We start from the raw sequence: 20,953 nt of genomic DNA, 5'->3' as shown, positions 1-20,953 counted from the left end.
ACAGCTAGCGACTCCGATCCTCAAACAGTTCAAATAAATCAGATGTTTCTGCACACAGCAACCTTTTTAGGGAAGGTTTGCCAAGTCACAACCTTATACACAAATCTAATGTCTTTATTTATGGCTCCCTCCCCCTTTGACTGCTGTTACGACCGGGTGTCCCTTAAGATGGCTGAAAGTGGCTTTAAAGCTGCGTCATATCTCAGCGGTTTCTTGACAGGTTTCCAACTGCTAACGAGCTTGCTTCTCTCTGATATCCATAAATTTAGGGAACCCTCGACCACATTCCAAACAGATCCTCGATCATAAACTTCGATTATTATTTAGATTTTCAATTCACACAGTCTAATTCCAATTTCGCTTGCTTTCTAAATATTTTAAACGGCTCATCCGGAAGGAGGGTATTAAGTAGATATAAAACACAATTATAAAGTTCCAGCCTTCCCCTTCTGTTCCGTCGCGTGCTTTCTAATCTGATGAAAGACATTCTTCAATCCTTTGTTTTCTCAGTGGCTGTAGTTTGCAGTACAAATCTCCTTCTTTGTCTGAAGCATGTCCACGACTCATATCTAATTTCTCTCTTAAATCATGGAGCCTGATTTTGCTCGTAGAGATGGCGTCCGGGGGATCCGAACTCCCACGGGGGCTTTCCACCCAGGGCCCCCCACTTCTCCCTTCTTCCGAGCTCAAAGCTGGTAATGGGCCACTGCGGGTGAGACTGCACCCCCCCCATATCCTGGGGGGGGCGCTACGGGAGGCTGCATACTCCCCTTGGCAGCCTCGTAAATCAGCCTGTGGGGTCGGAGAGATGGAATTTTCAGCCATCTTCTACTGCGATCCAAGTGGAAGTCTGAGGTGGAAGATGGTTAATTGAGTTCATCCCTCCCTCTCCTGAAATGGTCTCTGGTTGTCCTCAGAGATGGAACTCACCACGAAAGCTGTCTGCCAACCTGAAGTGTGCAGCTTGAACAAACTAATAATGATAACAACTGCCATGAAGGTTCTTCCTTCTCTTGACAATCTGTCCTCTCAATATAGATATCCAGCTATGACACTTTCCCTCGGTACGGCATCATCACCTTTGCCACTCACAGCAAAGAGGTTTTGAGTACGACCAACCCAAAGAGCAATGATGCCTCCTGGGTGATTGAGCAGCTGGAGGCCATGAAATATAATGGTAAGCTCTGTTAGGGAGGTGGTTAAGGGACTGGGCAGGAGAATTATGGGGGGGTTGTTTTTATGCACCATTGGAAGGGTGGTGCTGTGGATTAAACCACAGAGCCTAGGACTTGCCGATCAGAAGGTCGGCGGTTCGAATCCCCGCGACGTTGTGAGCTCCCATTGCTCGGTCCCTGCTCTTGCCAACCTAGCAGTTCGAAAGCACATCAAAGTGCAAGTAGATAAATAGGTACCGCTACAGCGGGAAGGTAAACAGCGTTTCCGTGCGCTGCTCTGGTTCGCCAGAAATGGCTTTGTCATGCTGGCCACATGACCTGGAAGCTGTACACCGGCTCCCTCGGCCAGTAAAGCGAGATGAGCACCGCAACCCCAGAGTCGGTCACGACTGGACCTAATGGTCAGCGGTCCCTTTGCCTTTACCTATACCTTTGGGGGACAAGTAGCAGTCTGGAGGGGGAATATTTGGCAAATGGCTCCAGACTGCTTCAGCATCCCACAACTGTTTTTCTATCAAAATAGAAGCAGCCTGTTTGACTGAAATTTGGCTCAGTTCACATTTAAAGGCCAACCTGTTTGGCTTGCGCTTGCCAGAAACACACACAAACCAAGGCACAGCCGCCCTTTGAAATTCATATTTCTCTGTGATAGCTCAGTTGTTAGAGCGTAATACTCTTAAACTCAGGGTTGTGGGTTCGAGTCCCACATTGGACAAGGATTCCTGAATTGCGTGGACTAGATGACCCTTGTGGCCCTTTCCAACCCTACAATTCTATGAATATCTCTGAATTTTGCAGTGCAGTTCTCTGGCCAAGTAACATGCACAATAGTCCATTTGCTAGGGCCAGTTTTGCATATAAAGGCATCTTTCTTCATGAAAAAAATGTACAGCAGTAGATTATACCGGGGAAAACTGCTTTGGAAAGATAAAGTATGCATTTTAAGGGGATTTTCAATGAAGTGATGTGGAAATGTGCAGAACTGAACTGAAGCCTGGAAAAATGAGAAACCCAAATTGGCACATTTGCCCATCGCTCCTTGTAGAGGCCTGGTTTCCCCCCCCCCCTACAAGGAAGCCCCTGAGGCCTACTAAGGCTTTCCTCAGCTGTCCACCAAGTGGGTTGTTTGCCACGAGCTGAATCCTTCTTCTTCTTCCTGCAGAACACAAGCTAAGGCCTGGAACCAACATTTACAAAGGTCTGGATGCTGTCTATAAGATGATGATCAACCAGCAAGCAGACCAACTGAGGGAGGGGTTGAATCCTGCTCCCATTGCCACCACCACCCGCCATGTTATCCTCCTCTTGACTGACGGTGAGACCATAAGGAAGGGGGAATGTTACCTGCATCGTCACCCTCTCCTCCCCCTTATAAAAAGAACTATTAGAACAATGATTTCAGAAATTCCTTTGTTTTGAATTTCTGTCCCATCCTTCCTCCCAAAGGAGCCCAGGTCCCAGCAAACACGTAAATGATAAAACGAATAAGATGTCTAAAAACAGTTCCAGTACAGAGATGCAAGCTTGGAAATACCTCTAGTACTTAAAAGGCTTGCTGCCTTTCATGCTTCTTTTTACCCATAATGGGTCCACAAAGAGTGCCCCTGAGCATGTGTGCTATTCTATTCCTGGGTGACTGCAACATGAGTGGGTGGCCGGGGAGGGGGGGGCTTAACCCAAATCCTGTCTTTGATAAAATCTCTCTATCCAGGGAGCAATGTTGTTGGCCTGTTTTTAAATAATAATAATAATAATAATAATAATAATAATTTTATTTATACCCCGCCCTCCCTAGTGAGAGCCAGGCTCAGGGCGGCTGATATCAATAAAATTACAATAAAAAATAAAAGAAAAACAATTGATTAAAATGCAGATTAAAATACAATTTAGATTTAAAAATTGTTTTAAAATGCAGCCTCATTTTAAAATGGCCCAAATCAAAACCCAAAGGCCAGGTGGAAAAGCTCCGTCTTGCAGGCCCTGCGGAAAGATTTCAAATCCCGCAGGGCCCTGGTCTCCTGTGAGAGAGCGTTCCACCAAGTTGGGGCCAATACTGAAAAGGCCCTGGCCCTAGTTTAAAGGACCTAAGGATATTTTGTTTCGACTAAGGATAAGGTGTTCCCGACAATGTGCAACGCATCTTTCCTCTCTGGAGAGACTGTTGGCTGGGAGGCCAAAACTCCCTTCAAAATGGTTCCAAACAACGGCATTTAGCAGAACTTCCAGCTTTACAGGGTCCATATTCCTCCGAGTACGGTACCAGATGCTGGGAGGGGGGGGGCAAACAAAAGGGGAGGGGGTGTTGTCTTCCGGCCCTGCTTGTGGGCTTCCTAACAAGACTGTTAAAAGTGGAGTTTTCTTTGATCCAACGGGGAATAATGTTGTTGTTTAGTCGTGTCCGACTCTTCCTTGACCCCATGGACCAGAGCATGCAGGGAATGATGATGACGATGTCGATGATGATGATGATGATGATAATATATTTATACCCCGCCCATCTGGCTGGGTTTCCCCAGCCACTCTGGGCGGCTTCCAACACAATATTAAAATACAACAAAATATTTAAATACATGGCCTTGTAGTCTTTCCCTCCCAAAGCTGGAGGGCATTCCAGTATCATCTCTTCTGTGCTCACCAAATTCTCTCCCTTTCCCCTCATACCAGGAGACTACAACATGGGAGGGAGCCCTGTTCCTGTCATTGGGAAAATCAAGGAGTTCCTCGGTATTCCCGGCCAGCCCGTTCGTAATGACTTCTTGGGTAAGACATGTCACGTAACAATGTTGGGCTTTGTGGAGTGGGGTGGGGGTGGGTGGGTGGGAATAGTAAAAAGCAGCAATGCCGCCCTTTTTGAGAATGGTTTCATAGAATCATAGAATTCCAGAGTTGGAATGGACTATGCCAGGCATCCCCAAACTGCGGCCCTCCAGATGTTTTGGCCTACAACTCCCATGATCCCTAGCTAACAGGACCAGTGGTCGGGGATGATGGGAATTGTAGTCCAAAGCATCTGGAGGGCCGAAGTTTGGGGATGCCTGGACTATGCCTTGTCCAACCCCCTGCAATGCAGGAATCTTTTGCCCAATGTGGGGCTCAAACCCACAACCCAGAGATTAAGAATAGTCTCATGCTCTACTGGCTGAGCCACTCATAGCTACTTTTCATCTTGACTCACTTTAGGAGTCTTGGTAGACCACAAACTTGACATGAGTCAACAGTGTGATGCAGCAGCTAAAAAAAGCCAATGCAATTCTGGTCAATAGGAGTATAGCATCTAGATCAAGGGAAGTAATAGTACCACTGTATTCTGCTCTGGTCAGACCTCACCTGGAGTACTGTGTCCAGTTCTGGGCATCACAGTTCAAGAAGGATACAGACAAGCTGGAACGTGTCCAGAAGAGGGCAACCAAAATGGTCAAAGGCCTGGAAACGATACCTTATGAGGAACAGCTTAGGGAGCTGGGCATGTTTAGCCTGGAGAAGAGAAGGTTAAGGGGTGATATGATAGCCATGTTCAAATATATAAAAGGATGCCATATAGAGAAGGGAGAAAGGTTGTTTTCTGCTGCTCCAGAGAAGCGGACACGGAGCAATGGATTCAAGCTACAAGAAAGAAGATTCCACCTAAACATTAAGAAGAACTTCCTGACAGTAAGAGCTGTTCAGCAGTGGAACTTGCTGCAAAGGAGTGTGGTGGAGTCTCCTTCTTTGGAGGTCTTTAAGCGGAGGCTTGACAGCCATATGTCAGGAATGCTTTGATGGTGTTTCCTGCTTGGCAGGGGGTTGGACTGGATGGCCCTTGTGGTCTCTTCCAACTCTATGATTCTATGATTCTACCTTCCAAATCTACAATTCCAGGATATTTCATTCATTCTATGATATATCTTGCCTGTACATTGGCTTTGGTCATTCCCACTACTATCATTTAGGGTGGGTTTTTTTGTCAAGCAAATGTTTAGGCACCAAATGTGGATTGCAGGCTGCATTTAATCTGCATACCACATAAAGCAATATAACTGTGCAATACAATACAACTGTGTGCATGTGTACACACACAGCATAACAGTCGGCATAAATCAATTCAGGGTATACAGCATCACAAAGAGAACAAGGCTGAAGAACACTGATCTATGAATCCATGGGGCAACAATGTTTGGCAAGATGTTATCTCTTTTACTTGTTACCATGTGTCCTTGGCTGCATATGCTGGTTTTCACATGCACAGGAGGAACAAATATTTTGCATGATTGCATCTGTAGTTCAGGGTAACAGTCCCCTACGGGATGAATTTATACTTTTGCCAGAGGGGATCAGAAGTCATACTACGAAAAGGGCATAGAATCAAAGAGCCTGCCTTGCCTTATTTCAGAGGTACAGTGGTACCTCGGGTTACAGACGCTTCAGGTTACAGACTCTGCTAACCCAGAAATAGTACCTCGGGTTAAGAACTTTGCTTCAGGATTAGAATAGAAATTGCGCGGCGGCAGCAGCAGAAGGCCCCATTAGCTAAAGTGGTGCCTCAGGTTAAGAACAGTTTCAGGTTAAGAACGGACCTCCAGAATGAATTCTTAACTTGAGGTACCACTGTACTTCTTCCATGAACTACTGTGGCACTAGAAGGCCTTTTTCCCTCTGTCGCATGCTGGTGCTTTTTTCCTTTTATTTTCTTCATGTGGGAGTCTTATAAATTCTTGACTCACCCTTGCCTTCCACCCCCACTTGTGCCTAGATGTTTACATATTTGGTATCGGGACCATGGTCGCTATAGAGAATGTGAACGCCTTGGCATCTCAGAAGCCCGGCGAAAGACACGTCTTCAAGCTCAAAGACTACGATGAAGTACGGGATGCCTTTGAAGAAATGATTGGTAAGGCGAACCTTCATTTGAGGGATTTCAGCACCCGCCCAACTTGTCCTTCAACATTTCCTTTCCCAGAAATATCTGACTCCCAGCCTCCTCTCCATCCCCCCTCCTCAGTATCTATGACACAGCAAAGAAAAGTTTATCAAATGCCAACTCAAATGGCCATTTTCCACATCAGCTTTTCTCTCCTTGCAGAGGATTCTGGGAAATGTTTGGGAGCACCCACACGACACAGGCCAGTCCTACAGGTCTTAGTGCTGCTCAGCTTGAACAGAAAGTGCCATAATGGCCAGTAGCTTGAGTAGATTAGAACCATACGTGAAAAATATTAGCCATGATGGCTACATGGAACTTTCAGGTTCAGAGGGACTCTATCTGTGAGTCCCAGTCGCTAGGGAACTTGGCCTTCCCGAGAAGCACCTGGCTGGCTGTTGTAGAAAGCAGCGTGTCAGACTGGTCAAGCCCTTGGCCTCACCCAGTACTTCTTGTGCCCTTTAGCAGCCCCGCAGCACTGGCTCAGTGTATAACCAAGGAGCTGGTGCTCTCCTTACCTTCCAAGTCCCAGACTGTAGAATCTGGGACCGGCAGCCGTGTGACACCGGAAGTTGCGTCAATGTAACTCCCGGTGTCGCTTTGCCCTTCTATGGGCACCAAAAATGGCCGCCGCCGGCTTCAAAAGTCGCTTGTACGCATGTCAGGAAGTGCGTTGACACAACTTCCGGTGTCGCTCCGCCCATCTATGGGCACCAAAAATGGCCGCCGCCAGCATCGGAAGTCGCGTCTATGCACTTCCGGACATGCGTAGATGCGACTTTTGAAGCCGGCGGCGGCCATTTTTGGTGCCCATAGAAGGGCAAATCGGAAAGAAAAAAAATGGCTGCTGGCAGGAGAAAATAACGGAGGAAAACGGGAGACGAAGTGATACGGGGGACCACCGGGAAAAGGTAAGTAAAAACGGGGGGTTTCCCAGGGAAAACGGGGTACTTGGCAGCTATGGTGCTCTCAGCTGCCTCCTCCTGTCAGTCCCCACCCACTTCCTTTCCCAGAGGAACCCAGGAGTCCTGCCCCTTTTGCCTCCTTCTCAACCCACGAGGCCCCTCTCTCCTTTCCTGGGGAGCTGAAGGTGACAACCTTTTCTCTTTCCAGATGAGAGTGAGGTTCTGTCCATGTGTGGCTTAGCCAAGGAGCACACACAAGCAAAGGACCAAGAAAAGAATCCCTGGCACGTCACAATCAGAATCCAGGTGAGGAGGAGACAAGGGTTTTCTGTAGTAGCATTCTGGTTGAGCTCTGGTTCTTTAGTAGCGGTCTGATGGAGATCCATACCTGCCAAGTCTCCCGCTGAAAAATGCAGGATCAGCAGCAGCGCGGCACCAGACGTTGCGTAGAAACAACTTCCGGGGCCGCTCTGCCCATGTGTGGGCACCGGAAATAGGGCAGAGCAGCACCGGAAGTCACTTCTACACATGTCCGGCGGCCATCTTGGTGATGGCCACCGGCATGCGTAGAAGCGACTTCCGGTGCCGCTCTGCCCTATTTCCGGAGCCCACACATGGGAAGAGCAGCACCCAAAATGGAGGCTCCCTGGCAAGAAGGAAATCTGGGGGGTTTCCGGGATTTTTCTCCATTCAGGAGAACAGCAGGAAACGGATTAAAATCCAGGGGTTTCCTGCAAAAAACAAGGATACTTGGCATCTAAGTGGAGATCTGGTTTGGGTTCATGGCTTCTGGAGCCTCTGAGTAGACAGAGAATGTTTGTTCCAAGCATAGTGCCAGCTGGGGCTTCCCCTGGTACCCCCATCGCTAAGGAGGGTCCTTGTGAAACTTGCTGGGTGGAAGTATGGTGTGGTTGCTTAGCAACCACAGGGCCTGCTTTCCAGCCACCTCCTGCACAGGACCTCTTTATCCAAATCTACATACAGCAGACCCTCCAAGTGCCTCTATTTTCCAGGGACAGCCCCAGATTTACAGACACCATCCTGATATCTGATTTGATCCTGAAATGTCCCGCTTTTCCTTAGGGCGTTCCTATTTTCATTAGAGAAATGTTGGAGGGAATGTTAGGATGTCCCTATTTTCATTGGAGAAATGTTGGAGAGTATGGAATAGGACATCCCTATTTTCATTGGCAAATAGAAGGGGAAGAAATGGAGACAGTGAGAGATTTTACTTTCTTGGGTTCCATGATCACTGCAGATGGTGACAGCAGTCACGAAATAAAAAGACGTCTGCTTCTTGGGAGAAAAGCAATGACAAACCTAGACAGCATCTTAAAAAGCAGAGACATCACCTTGCCAACAAAGGTCCGTATAGTTAAAGCTATGGTTTTCCCAGTAGTGATGTATGGAAGTGAGAGCTGGACCATAAAGAAGGCTGATCGCCGAAGAATTGATGCTTTTGAATTATGGTGCTGGAGGAGACACTTGAGCAGGCATCCCCAAAATGCGGCCCTCCAGGTGTTTTGGCCTACAACTCACATGATCCCTAGCTAACAGGACCAGTGGTCAGGGATGATGGGAATTGTAGTCCAAAACATCTGGAGGGCCGAAGTTTGGGGATGCCTGCTCTTGAGAGTCCCATAGACTGCAAGAAGATCAAACCTATCCATTCTGAAGGAAATCAGCCCTGAGTGATCACTGGAAGGACAGATCGTGAAGCTGAGGCTCCAATACTCTGGCCACCTCATGAGAAGAGAAGACTCCCTGGAAAAGACCCTGATGTTGGGAAAGATTGAGGGAACAAGGAGAAGGGGACGACAGAGGATGAGATGGTTGGACAGTGTTCTCGAAGCTACGAACATGAGTCTGACCAAACTGCGGGAGGCAGTGGAAGACAGGAGTGCCTGGCGTGCTCTGGGCCATAGGGTCACGAAGAGTCGGACACGACTAAACAACAACAACAACAACAACATTTTCATTGGAGAAATGGTGGAGGGGATGTCCCTATTTTCATCAGAGAAATGTTGGAGGGGATTCATTCAGTATTATGCAGAATGAGGTACTAGGAAGAGATTGCAGAATTATGGACTGTATCACTTCAGACAGAACAGGGGTGAGGAATCTGCAGCCAAACTATGAGGAAACAACATAATATCCAAGCCCTAGCCTTGTGGTGGTGGGGACACCAGGATTCATTTTAACCCAAGGCAGGTATATAGAGCTCATGCTATCCAGCAAGCCAAGTTTAGGAATCATAGAATCATAGAGTTGGAAGAGACCACAAGGGCCATCCAGTCCAACCCCCTGCCAAGCAGGAAACACCATCAAAGCATTCTTGACATATGCCTGTCAAGCCTCTGCTTAAAGACCTCCAAAGGAGGAGACTCCACCCCACTCCTTGGTAGCAAGTTCCACTGCCGAACAGCTCTTACTGACAGGAAGTTCTTCCTAATGTTTAGGTGGAATCTTCTTTCTTGTAGTTTGAATCCATTGCTCCGTGTCTGCTTCTTTGGAGCAGCAGAAAACAACCTTTCTCCCTCCTCTATTTGACATCCTTTTATATATTTGAACATGGCTATCATATCACCCCTTAACCTTCTCTTCTCCAGGCTAAACATTTAACCTTTGCAAAACCACCTGTACCAACAGTTTCGTGTAATACTGTACTTGAGTAGCTCCTCATAGCCACCCATAGCCATGCTGAGAGGCAAGACTTCCTCCTTTAGGCACCAGGTTAAAATCACAGCAGCCACAAAACCCCACAGCCGCCTATCGCATCCGAGCCGAGAGCAACGGATCCGAGCCGAGAGCAAGGATTGCCACATATTTCCCATGGGGCTGGTCCTCTGTTCCTTCAACTGCTGACAGAAATTCAATAGCTATCATTTCCCCATCCCTGACTCTCTGTGATAGCAATAAGGTCCAACTGTTGAATTTCAGTCTTCACTGCTGCTTTTTCTTGGCTGGACTTGTGTGGCTTTAAAGGCAGAGGTGACGGCCTACTTGAAGTTGTCTGCGGTTGCAATCCTATGCACCGTTTCAGAAAATATAAGCTCCATGGAGCCCAGTGGGAGTTGCTTCCACGTAAACATGCATAGGATTGTGCTGTGGGTTGTCTGGGTGCTGCTCTTACCTGTCTGTTCTGCTTTCCTCTTTCAAATCAAAGCGCACTGGAAGGTTTGAACTCTGCAAAGGAGCCCTTGTCTCCGAGTATTACGTCTTGACAGCGGCCCACTGCTTCACCATAGATGACAAAGCTGAGGCGATCCAAGTCACGTTAGGTAAGCCAAATTCTCTCAAGCTGGGAAGGAACAGAGTTCCCAGAGAGGGGTGTGTGTGTGAGGGAAAACCTGATGTGGTTTCCTCTTGGGCCTTTTTAACAGGAACTGGGTGAGCAGAAATCAGAGGGCATGTTTTTGATCACCTTGTGACAAGCCCTGCAGGCAGCAGCGTTTACTGGAACTCTGCATTTAATTCTCATCTTCTCTGTCTAGGTGAGAATCAGCGCTTTGAAGTGGCTGCAGTCCGATCGCACCCACTGTACCAGATTGGGAAGCTACAAGATCGTGGAATCCGGGAATTCTATGATTACGATGTCGCCCTGGTGAAACTCACCCAAAAAGTCAAACCCTCTGTTTCTGCAAGGTGAGGTGGAGAGGGAGAGAAAATGTCGGTTTTCCATTGGGACTCCGATTAAAGGGGAGAATCACACCTGTGCCCGAGTGAAATACCTGTGTTCTAGGCCCAAGCGAGAAACAATAAGCAGCAAATAAGCAAGGTTCAGCCGCAAAACACAAGGGATATGAGATTGTGGTGTAGCATCTTGAAAATGTGTGGTTTTTTTTAATTTTTAAAGGAAAGGTAAAGGGACCCCTGACTGTTAAGTCCAGTTGCGGACAAGTCTGGGGTTGCGGCGCTCATCTCGCTCTATAGGCCGAGGGAGCCAGCGTTTGTCCGCAGACAGCTTCCGGGTCATGTGGCCAGCATGACAAAGCTGTTTCTGGCGAACCAGAGCAGCGCACGGAAACGCCGTTTAACTTCCCACCGGAGCGGTCCCTATTTATCTATTTGCACTTTGACGTGCTTTCGAACTGCCAGTTTGGCAGCAGCAGGGACCGAGCAACGGGAGCAACGGATTCAAACCGCCAACCTTCAGGTGGGAAGCCCTAGGCTCAGTGGTTTAGACCACAGCGCCACCCGTGTCCCTAAAAGTAAGCTTCTGGTCCTTAATAATAAGTAAATGATAGTAAGTTGTGGTCAGGCTGGATTCTGACACCTTTCATGGGTTAGAGACATTTACATCTGCTGCAGTGGGCTCTAGTCTGCAAACTTGGGCTGTAATAATTTTCTAGCTAAGCTTCTACAAACTTCCTTGCTGTTGTTATTTTGTAATGAGGGAAATGCACACTGCACCACCTCAGGAGCACTTTTGTCTATTTGCATGTTATGACTGATCCTTGACATTACCTGCCAATGTCCTATCATCTCTCTGAGGTCTGAGCTGTGGTGCAAATTAATCCTTGGTTGTGAAGTGGGGTATGTCCCACAACAGGCAGGCATTTGGTTTTAGGGAAGTGGCAAGGCGGTGGCCAAAGACGAACAATAGGAAGCTTTTACACTTCCCAAGCAAACGGCAAACAGTCCTAATAAAAAAATAATCCTTCCAGTAGCACTTTAGAGACCAACTAAGTTTGTCATAGGTATGAGCTTTCGTGTGCATGCACACTTCTTCAGATACAATGAAACAGAAGTCACCAGAACCTTATATATAGTGAGAGGGTGGGGAGGGGTATTACTCAGAAGGGTGGTGGAAATGGATGATTGGCTGATAGGTGTGGTAAACCTGTTGACGTCTGTTAGCGACTGCAATTGGTCTTGCAGGAAAAAGAAAGGGCTGAGGTACTAAAGAAAGCTTGATCATGTATAATGAGATAATAATCCAATGTCTTTATTCAGACCAGGTCTCTCCATGGTTTTAAACTTGGTAATGAGTTGCAATTCAGCAACTTCTCTTTCCAGTCTGTTTCTGAATTTTTTCTGTATTAAAACAGCTACTTTGAGATCTTGTATAGAATGTCCTGGGAGATTGAAATGTTCTCCTACTGGTTTCTCTGTCTTGTGATTCCTGCTGTCAGATTTATTGCAGGCTCTGGTACCAGTGTCCATGTTAAGTCTGGTGGTGGTATTATTGTGGGTGAGGAGTTGTTTAAGATTGGGTGGCTGTCTGTAGGCAACAAAAGGTCTTCCTCCCAGAGCTTGAGAAAGAGAACTGTCATTGTCTAGGAGAGGTTGTAGATCTCTGATGATGCGCTGTACTGTTTTAACTTGGGAGCTGTATGTGATTACTAGTGGTGTTCTGTTATTTTCTTTTTTGGGTCTGCTTGCAGCAAGTTCTCCCTGGGTATCAGTCTGGCTCTGTTGATCTGTTGTTTAACTTCATCGGGTGGATATTTTAGTTCTAAATATCCTGTAGATCTCTTAGGTGAGTGTCTGTGTCTGTAGAGTTGGAACAGATGCGGCTGCAACGTAGGGCCTGGCTGTATACAATGGATTGTTTGGGATGTTTGGGGTGGTAGCTAGAAGCATGTAGATATGTTTGTTGGTCAGTTGGTTTTCGGTATAGGGTGGTGCCTATACGCCCATCCTGTATTTTTATAGTAGCATCCAAAAAATGTATTTCTTGCATGGATTGGTTCATTGTTAGGTTGATGGCGGGGTGAAATTCATTGAATGTCTGGTGGAAGGTGTCCAGGGTCTGTTGACCATGTGTACAGTCCTGATGAGGAGGAAAGTTCTGGGTCCTTCTCCAGGGCTGGTGCTGGTGCTCTGCTAACTTCTCTCTGGTGCTCCTTCTCCACAGGCCAATCTGCCTCCCCTGTACGGCTGGGACCACCCGGGCTCTGAGGAAGCCCCACCCACAGACCACCTGCAGGAATCATGGTAAGAGGAGCTGGCCTGTTTGCGTGAATGGCCAACCTACCGCAGAGGGGCCACAGAGGTGGTACAAGCAGCAGGCTTTGTGGCATGCCTGGCAAAGAGGGCGTGAGCTGGCTGCTGGGGGACAGAGTCCAACATACACTTGTGTCTTTTCTCCTGCATTGTTGCCTTTTCTCCAGCTCAGTAGACTAGAGTCAAACCCATCCTAAAAACACAGGATTGTGTGTGCTTATAGCGTAGTACACACATAAGTTCTGTCTCTCTCTCTCTCTCTCTCTCTCTCTCTCTCTCTCTCTATATATATATATATATATGAAACAACAACAAACAAATAACATTTCTAACAAACAATAAGTGAACAAAATCGAACAAACTAATAAAAAACAAAGCTAAAAACAAAGACAAAAAACCCCATTTCTTATATAAGCCTTATTTTCATTCACATCATCAAATGACTTCCCTTGTTCCCTTCTTTCTGAATTTCATTATAATACATCTTTAGCAGTTTATTTCTCATCATCTAAAAAACCAAATCTTATTTTAATTATTCCTTTATCTATTAACCAATTATTTAAATTCTACATTTGTTTATTCTACTTCAAAATCTTATTTTAACGCTTATAGCCTATATAATCTTCACAAAGAAAATACTTTTCTAAATACTGCAATATTTTTTCAATATATATATATATTTTAAAATTCCAATCTTCTTCCACCGTCTCTTCCTTCTGGTCACGTAGTCTCCCAGTCATTTCGGCGAGTTCCATAAAGTCCAACATCTTCTTTTGCCATTCATCTATCGTAGGTATCTCTGAGGTCTTCCAATTCTTGGCAATTAATACTCTGGCAGCTGTTGTTCTGGTCTCATCCTTGATTGACTGGACTTGTGGCAGACTTGCACCAAAGGTTGACCACCTACCCACCCACGGTTTCTAGCCTTCCCAGTGTACCGGTATCTCCATCATGTTAAGATGAGCCCCATCCTCTTTCAACCTCTGGACCCAACCTCTTTGTGCTCTTTTGTTTCCTCCAGAGGAATTGCTCCTGAGCGTTGGGAACGTACCGTCGTTTTTTGTGACCGACTGTAAACACGAGGACGATCAGGGCAACGGGCTGTCTCGCAGGACAGTGAAAATCAGGAATGGTGAAAAGGTGAGAAGGAAGAACTGCGCCAAGATACCCCCTTTTGACCCAGGGACCACTAGCAATATTCAGGCATCTTATTAAAAATATGCAAGAGCAAGAACCCAAGGGATGACTCTCATTTATTCTCAGGACAGAGGTAGCCAGTGTTGTCCTCTCCAGACCTTGTTGGACTCCCAACTCCCATCAGCCGCCATAATGGTCGGATGGTTGGAGTTGTGGTCCGCCAACATCAAGAAGCCACCAGGCTGGCCACTCTTGATGTAAGACTCTCCACGTCTGCCATATGGAATTGCCTCCCTGGAGAGGCTCATTGCTGCTTGCCTGTTTTACCGTATTTTTCGCTCCATAAGACGCACCTGACCATAAGCCGCACTTAGTTTTTAGAGGAGGAAAGAGGGAAAGCCCTGTTTTTTTTGGGATCAGCTCACAGTTGTGCAGTTTCTTTTGCAAAGAGGAAAAGCCTCGTTTTTTGGGGGATCAGGTCACAGTTGTGCAGCTTTTGCAAAGAGGAAAAGCCCCTTTTTTGAGGATCAGCTCAAAGTTGTTTAGCTTACGTTGCAATGGGGGAAAATCCTGTTTTTATGGGGTTCAACTCACAGTTCTGCAGCTTCTTTAGGAAAGGAAAAGGAGCCGCTTCTACAGTTTCTAATCAGCCAGTCACAAGTCGCTGAATGCAAATGCCTCTGGTTGCAAATTGTAATCACTGCTGGTATGCTATGCTTTGTTATTTTAGCCTTGAATACGGATGGTTTTGTTGATATTTTCGTGGGGCAAAAAAAGCAAAAAAGCAGCACTGAGCTACAGCATTGTAAAGCACAGACCCGTGCCTAGAAACACAAAAAGGAGGCCTGGATGAGCCCTAAGCACTTTGCTCTGCTCCTTTGAGGGAAAACCTGCCCTTAAGCGAAAGATCGGAGAAACCCAAGTTGCCGTTTGCTCTGGTTGAGCCCTAAAGAGCAGTTTCCTCCAGAGAAAAGCTGCAGGACCAGAGGAAATGTGGAAATGCCCTTGGAATTTTAGCACCTACAATTCCTAATAGAAAAAGCATCTGGGTTTTTTTAAAATAAAAGTTATTTTAAACAATTTCAAGAGAGCAGAAAAGACTTTTAATATATGTGACGACAGCTACATGGATGTTGTTAGCTCAGGGATGAAAAGTAGATAAAGTTCCTACCAGAGAAGAATGACTAATTTAATTGTTGGACTATGGCAAAATGGCAAAACTGAACGGAAAGCTCAGGAACTAGGAAGACCAAAACTTTAATAAGGAATGGGGAAAACTTTAAATTTACCTTGAAGACCACTGTAAGCAGTTGAAATAACTAGCAAGACTGCAATAACACTTGTAAATGTAACAAGAACTATGTAAAGGTAAAGGGACCCCTGACCATTAGGTCCAGTCATGACCGACTCTGGGGTTGCGCGCTCATCTCACATTATTGGCCGAGGGAGCCGGCGTACAGCTTCCAGGTCATGTGGCCAGCATGACAAAGCCACTTCTGGCGAACCAGAGCAGCACATGGAAACGCCGTTTACCTTCCCGCTGTAGCGGTTCTGTGAGGGACAGGAGCTACAGACAGCCTCCTCCCATCTTGAACACGAGCTCCTCGCCCAGCGGAAGTGGGAGCGGGGAGGGGGGTGTTTCAAGCGGGGATTCAGGAAGCAGAAGCCCGGGCTCAGGTAGGATAGCTGAGCCACGGCGCCGCTTGGGAACGGAAAGGGGAAGCAGGGAAACCGTGGGAAGAAGACCGATCCCGGCGACCCCGGAATTGCGTAAGAAGTGCCGGGGGCGGAGATTTAGTATTCCCAGGCTACTTTGCTGGAGAAAGACGCGGGAATCCCCATTCGGAGGTTTTGCGCCAGACTGACAACATCTACTGACAACCTGTATATAGCACTGTCTCAGCACTGTAAATAGACTGCACCAATAAAAGAATAAAATGCAGAGCTGTGAGAAGTCGTTACTCTAGAGTAGCCACCACGCCACTGTGACAGGTTCTTATTTATCTACTTGCACTTTGAGGTGCTTTCAAACTGCTAGGTTGGCAGGAGCTGGGACCAAGCAACGGGAGCTCACCCTGTCACAGGGATTCGAAACGCTGACCTTCTGATCAGCAAGCCCTAGGCTCAGTGGTTTTAACCACAGCGCCACCTGGGTCCCTCAAGAACCATGTACATAGTTATAAAAAAACCTGGATTATTGGGAAAAGATGCAGTAGAAAAGATGTTGTTAAAAAGGTTTAACAACAGAATGCATGGAGGGGAAGGTGGGAAGTCCAGAGATTTGGAGGGATCTTATAACTGTGGATGTGTTTTGGTATTATTTTAATTTTAAATTTGTAAAACCAGATAAAAATATTTTTGGGGGGTGGGGGAATGTGGATCAGCTCTGCTAGCAGTAAACCCACCTTTCCTCCTCTCCCTTCAGAAAACTGGTTGCGAAGCGGACGCCAAAAAAGCCTCCCAGTACAAAAACGTCACAGACGTCTCCCAAGTGGTGACTGAGCGCTTCTTATGCACAGGGGGCGCCGACCCTGAAGTGGACCCCAACACTTGCAAAGGTGAGGAACAGCACCTCCTCTTAGGACACCCCTGGAATCACAGCCAGGGCTGCCTGTGCGGACTTGCTTCGAGTTTCACACTAAGGCTGCGTTTGCAGGAAAAAGTGAATCGCTTTTAGGGGGGGCACTTCAGGACTAGAAAGTGCTTTGCTCGCTTGCTTTCCCCAGAGAGAACCCCCGACAGTAAAGTCCAATAAGAACACCCCTCTCCTGGTCTGGGCTCTGCTTCCTCTTGCAGAAGTTGTCTTCTTCTTTGGCGATCACTCGTAGCCGAGTAAGATTGACTTCCATATACACGGTTTTAACAGTGAGTCCGTAAGTGACTGTGGAGGCCAATTCTGGATCCACATGTCCTTCCACAGTGGGGACATGCATTTCTGGGTGGGAGTTGGTTTGCCAAGCATGCCTTCCTCTTAACACGTTTCGTCCTGAGTTTGAGTGTCTTCAAAGCCCACGACCCCTTTGGTAAAGGCTGCTCTCCATTTGGAGGGCTCGCAGGCCAGTGTTTCCCGTTTGTCGGTGTTTATACTACTTTTTTAAAAAAAGATTTGCCTTGAGAGAGTCTTTGAACCTCTTTTGTTGACCATCAGCTTTACGCTTTCCATTTTTAAGCTCGGAATAGAGTAGTTACTTTGGAAGACGATAATCAGGCATCCTCACAACATGACCGTTGACAAAGTTGATGTTGAAAGTATCATTGCTTTGACACTGGTGATCTTTGCTTCTTCCAGTACACTGCCATTAGTTCGCCTGTCTTCAAGGTGATGTGTAAAACTTTTCATAGACACCATTAATGGTCTTGTGGAAGTAAACAGCTGTCCATAAATGTGTTGGGAGAAGCTGCCCCATTGCCCGCGTTGAATTAAGACCACATGTAACTAACTATACATCTAAAGCAGCATGACATCACTTAACACACTGGTGGCTTCCCAGGAACCCAAAGGGTGGTGAGAGTTGCAAGGAACCCCGTGTTCTTCTCAGAGAGCTAAAATCCTCAGTGGAATAATAATAATAATAAATAATAAATTTATACCCCGCCCATCTGGCTGGGTTTCCCCAGCCACTCTGGGCGCCTTCCAACAAAAGATTAAAAATACATTAAAATGTCACACATTAAAAACTTCCCTGAACAGGGCTGCCTTCAGATGTCTTCTAAACATCAGATAAGTTGTTTATTTCTTTGACATCTGATGGGAGGGCGTTCCACAGGGCGGGTGCCACTACCGAGAAGGCCCTCTGCCTGGTTCCCTGTAGCTTTGCTTCTTGCAAGGAGGGAACCGCCAGAAGGCCCTTGGAGCTGGACCTCAGTGTCTGGGCTGAACGATGGGGGTGGAGACGCTCCTTTAAAGCCGTTGAAGGCTTTAAAGGTCAGCACCAACACTTTGAATTGTGCTCAGAAACGTATTGGGAGCCAATGTAATACCGAGTACAAAATCAGTGATAATGAATGAGTTTTTTAAAACTAAATCTTGCATTGCTCCAAATCTACTGCCATGCATCATCAAGCTATAAAACAAAGCCTTCCCCCCATTTTTTATTCTTGTCAAACACAGAGCACATTCAAACCCCCCTTTACACGGTTAATAAACCTTTAAGTCAATCCTTTTTCCCAATCACCCAGGGTGGCTGGGGTAACCCAGTCAGATTAGCGGCATATAAATAATAATTTATTATACAGTGGTGCCTCGACTTACAAATTTAATCCGTTCTGAAGGCACCTTCGTAAGTCGAAAAATTCGTAAGTTGGAAATGCCATTGGAAACGCGATTTCCCATAGGGATGCATTGGAAACAGAAAAAAAATTAAGTCGAAAAATCCCTATCTAAAACCGCCACGGTTTTCTTTCGGATGTCGAGACATTCGTAAGCGCGTGGCCATTACCCCCATCCGTAAGTCGAAAAATTCGGTTGTTGAATCGTTCGTAAGTTGAGGTGCCACTGTATTATTCCCAGGGAACTCTGGGAATTGTAGTTCTGGGAAGGGAAGAGAGGGTCTCCTTAACTACAGTCCTCTCATTGTGTAGAACTGTAACTCTGTACATGTACCGTATATACATATGTATATAGCTTCAGACTTGAACATCACACACCCTCTGATAATTCCCCTTCCTTTTGTTTCCAGGTGATTCTGGTGGTCCCCTCATCATTCCTAAAAGGCAGCGTTACATCCAGGTAAGTGTGTACTCTAACTGGCACCCGGCTTGTCTGCTGGACCCCAAACCATGCCAAAAGGAAGGGCTTTGTGTTCCCCAATTCTACAGCTGCACCACACAAACATGGCATGGGGGGGGCAGCAGAAAAGTAAGCACAAGGCTTTGCTCTCTTTGATAGCACCCTCTGAAGGTCAAAGCAAGTTGCAAGTTCAGCTGTTTCACTTTATCACATTTGTATCCTGCCCTTTCTCCAAGAGGAACCCATGATGGCAAAGCAATACAGCAGTTAGGTCTAAAAACAATTGCAATACAGATACAGAGCAGCAAAGATCTTGGCTTAAAAGGCTTTCAGTATGTGCTGAAAAGGCAAGAGATAGCTCCTGTCTAATACCGTACTAGCCTGAATATAAGTCACACTCCCCCCCCAAAAAAATTCAGACTGTGAAAAGTTAAAGTGCGGCTTATATTCACAACATCACAAAAAGCCCACTATTGTTGCTGAAACAGACATACAGTGAACCCCCCCCCTCTAAACTCCTGCTGGAGCCCTGGTGAGCGGTGGGGTGGGGTGGCCGCTGGTGCTCCTTTACTGCTGTGGTCCTCCACTGTTGTTCCGGGGGGGGGGGGGTGTTTCCCACCTGCGGCTGAGAATTTTAAAGGCACGGCTTATATTTGGGCCAATATGGTACAGTGGCACCTCGACATACACATTTTTCGAGTTACGAAGGGGCGGGTTTACGAATTTATTCGACTTCCAATCGGGCCCTCACCGCCTCACTGCCCCACGCTCGCCACCGCTGTGTGCCAGCCTCGCTTGGGATCGGGCTCTCGCCGGCTCCCCTGCCACCGCCGCTGCGAAGCCAGCCTTCTGCTGGCCTCGCGCAGGATCAGGCCCTTGCCGCCTCCGCTACTGATCTTCGTGTGATAGGCGGGGGTGGGGGGAAAGCGGAGGAACGATCTGTCACACAGCACAGAGCCGAAGATCGGCGGGAGCTGCTTGCCGGGCTTGTCAAGCCCGGCAAGCAGCGCCCGCCGATCTTTGGCTCTGTTCCCCGATGCGCTATGGCTCGGGGAAGCAGGCAGGGAGACGGCAACAGCCCGCAGCCAATGGCGAAAAGCCCCCGCCGCGGACTGGCTTGGCGGCGGCGGAGAAGAATTTTCCTGCCTCCGCCAAGCCAGTCCCCAAGCCGAAGTGCGGCGCGATGGGGGCTTTTCGCCGTTTGCCTTCCCCAAGCCAAGGGGGAGGCAAACGACGAAAAGCCCCTGTCACACCGCAATCCCGGCTTCGCAGCGGTGATGCCAGCGGAGGCCCGATCCTGCGCTACCTCGCCGGCCTCCCGCCACTCGCGCTACCTCCCGCGGCCCCTCCAGCTGCCAATCCGGCCATAGGGCTGGATCGGGCCCATCGCCACCGCAGCCACCAGCCTCTCGCTGGCCTCCCCACCTGCCAATCTGGCCATAGGGCCGGATCGAGCCCATCGCTGCCTCCCGCCGGCCTTTAAAGTGCCGTTTTTTTACGGCCCCAGAACGAATTAATCCATTCCCAATGCATTCCTATGGGAAACATTGTTTCGACTTTCGAATGTGCATTCGGAACGGATTAAATTCGTAAGTAGAGGTTCCGCTGTATTTAGCTTTGCTGATGTTGCTCTGTAACGCTATGCCTGGTTGTCTCACTCCAGCCTCTTCTCTTTTCCCCCCCCTGCAGGTGGGCGTGATCAGCTGGGGGGTGGTTAACGTTTGTCAAAACAAGAAGCTGCCTGTCTGCGAAACTGGCCGTAATCGCCACGAGATGTCCCCTGCCTATGCCAGGGATTTCCACATCAACCTCTTCAAGGTCTTGCCTTGGCTCAAGGAAGAGCTCCGGGAGGAAGGACTGGATTTCCTGTAGACTCTTCTCCCCGATTCCCCCCCCCCACCTTGCACCTGGGGTGGTTTGTGTAAATAGAATGCGTACCTTGAAATCCTGTAAAGTGAATGCAGTTTTAACAATTGTGTATTAAACTCCATTGTATGATAAAGAAAGCAAGAAAGGATAAAGAGCTCTCTTCTGTGATACTGGCGTCTTTCGGAGAGCTGGTCAATATTCCACGCCAGTTACGAGTTGATATCTGGCGTAGACTTCAGCAACCTCACAATCCCAAGCTTCCATTTCCCCTCCCCCTTTCTCAAATATGTTT

The 20,953-nt window shown here is 47.4% G+C and overlaps 1 protein-coding gene across 1 annotated transcript in view; it reads left to right on the top strand.

Moving 5' to 3' along the window:
* Window positions 1-20,806, top strand: part of CFB (complement factor B) — a 34,356-nt gene extending 13,550 nt beyond the window's left edge. The window contains exons 7-18 of the mRNA XM_088663510.1: window positions 1,039-1,177; window positions 2,338-2,490; window positions 3,840-3,935; window positions 5,905-6,042; window positions 7,186-7,283; window positions 10,144-10,258; window positions 10,472-10,622; window positions 12,838-12,917; window positions 13,948-14,066; window positions 16,489-16,621; window positions 18,743-18,792; window positions 20,482-20,806. Coding sequence (XP_088519636.1) covers window positions 1,039-1,177; window positions 2,338-2,490; window positions 3,840-3,935; window positions 5,905-6,042; window positions 7,186-7,283; window positions 10,144-10,258; window positions 10,472-10,622; window positions 12,838-12,917; window positions 13,948-14,066; window positions 16,489-16,621; window positions 18,743-18,792; window positions 20,482-20,664 — 1,455 coding nt within the window. The 3' untranslated portion in view covers window positions 20,665-20,806. The remainder of the gene's footprint in view (window positions 1-1,038; window positions 1,178-2,337; window positions 2,491-3,839; window positions 3,936-5,904; window positions 6,043-7,185; window positions 7,284-10,143; window positions 10,259-10,471; window positions 10,623-12,837; window positions 12,918-13,947; window positions 14,067-16,488; window positions 16,622-18,742; window positions 18,793-20,481) is intronic.
* Window positions 20,807-20,953: the final 147 nt, after the last annotated feature.

Source organism: Zootoca vivipara, chromosome 2 (genome assembly GCF_965207765.1).
Source record: "Zootoca vivipara chromosome 2, rZooViv2.hap1.1, whole genome shotgun sequence".
Classification (NCBI taxonomy): Eukaryota; Metazoa; Chordata; class Lepidosauria; order Squamata; family Lacertidae; genus Zootoca; species Zootoca vivipara.
The sequence above is the reverse complement of the archived record's forward strand: the minus strand, read 5'-3'. Positions and strand labels throughout refer to the sequence as shown.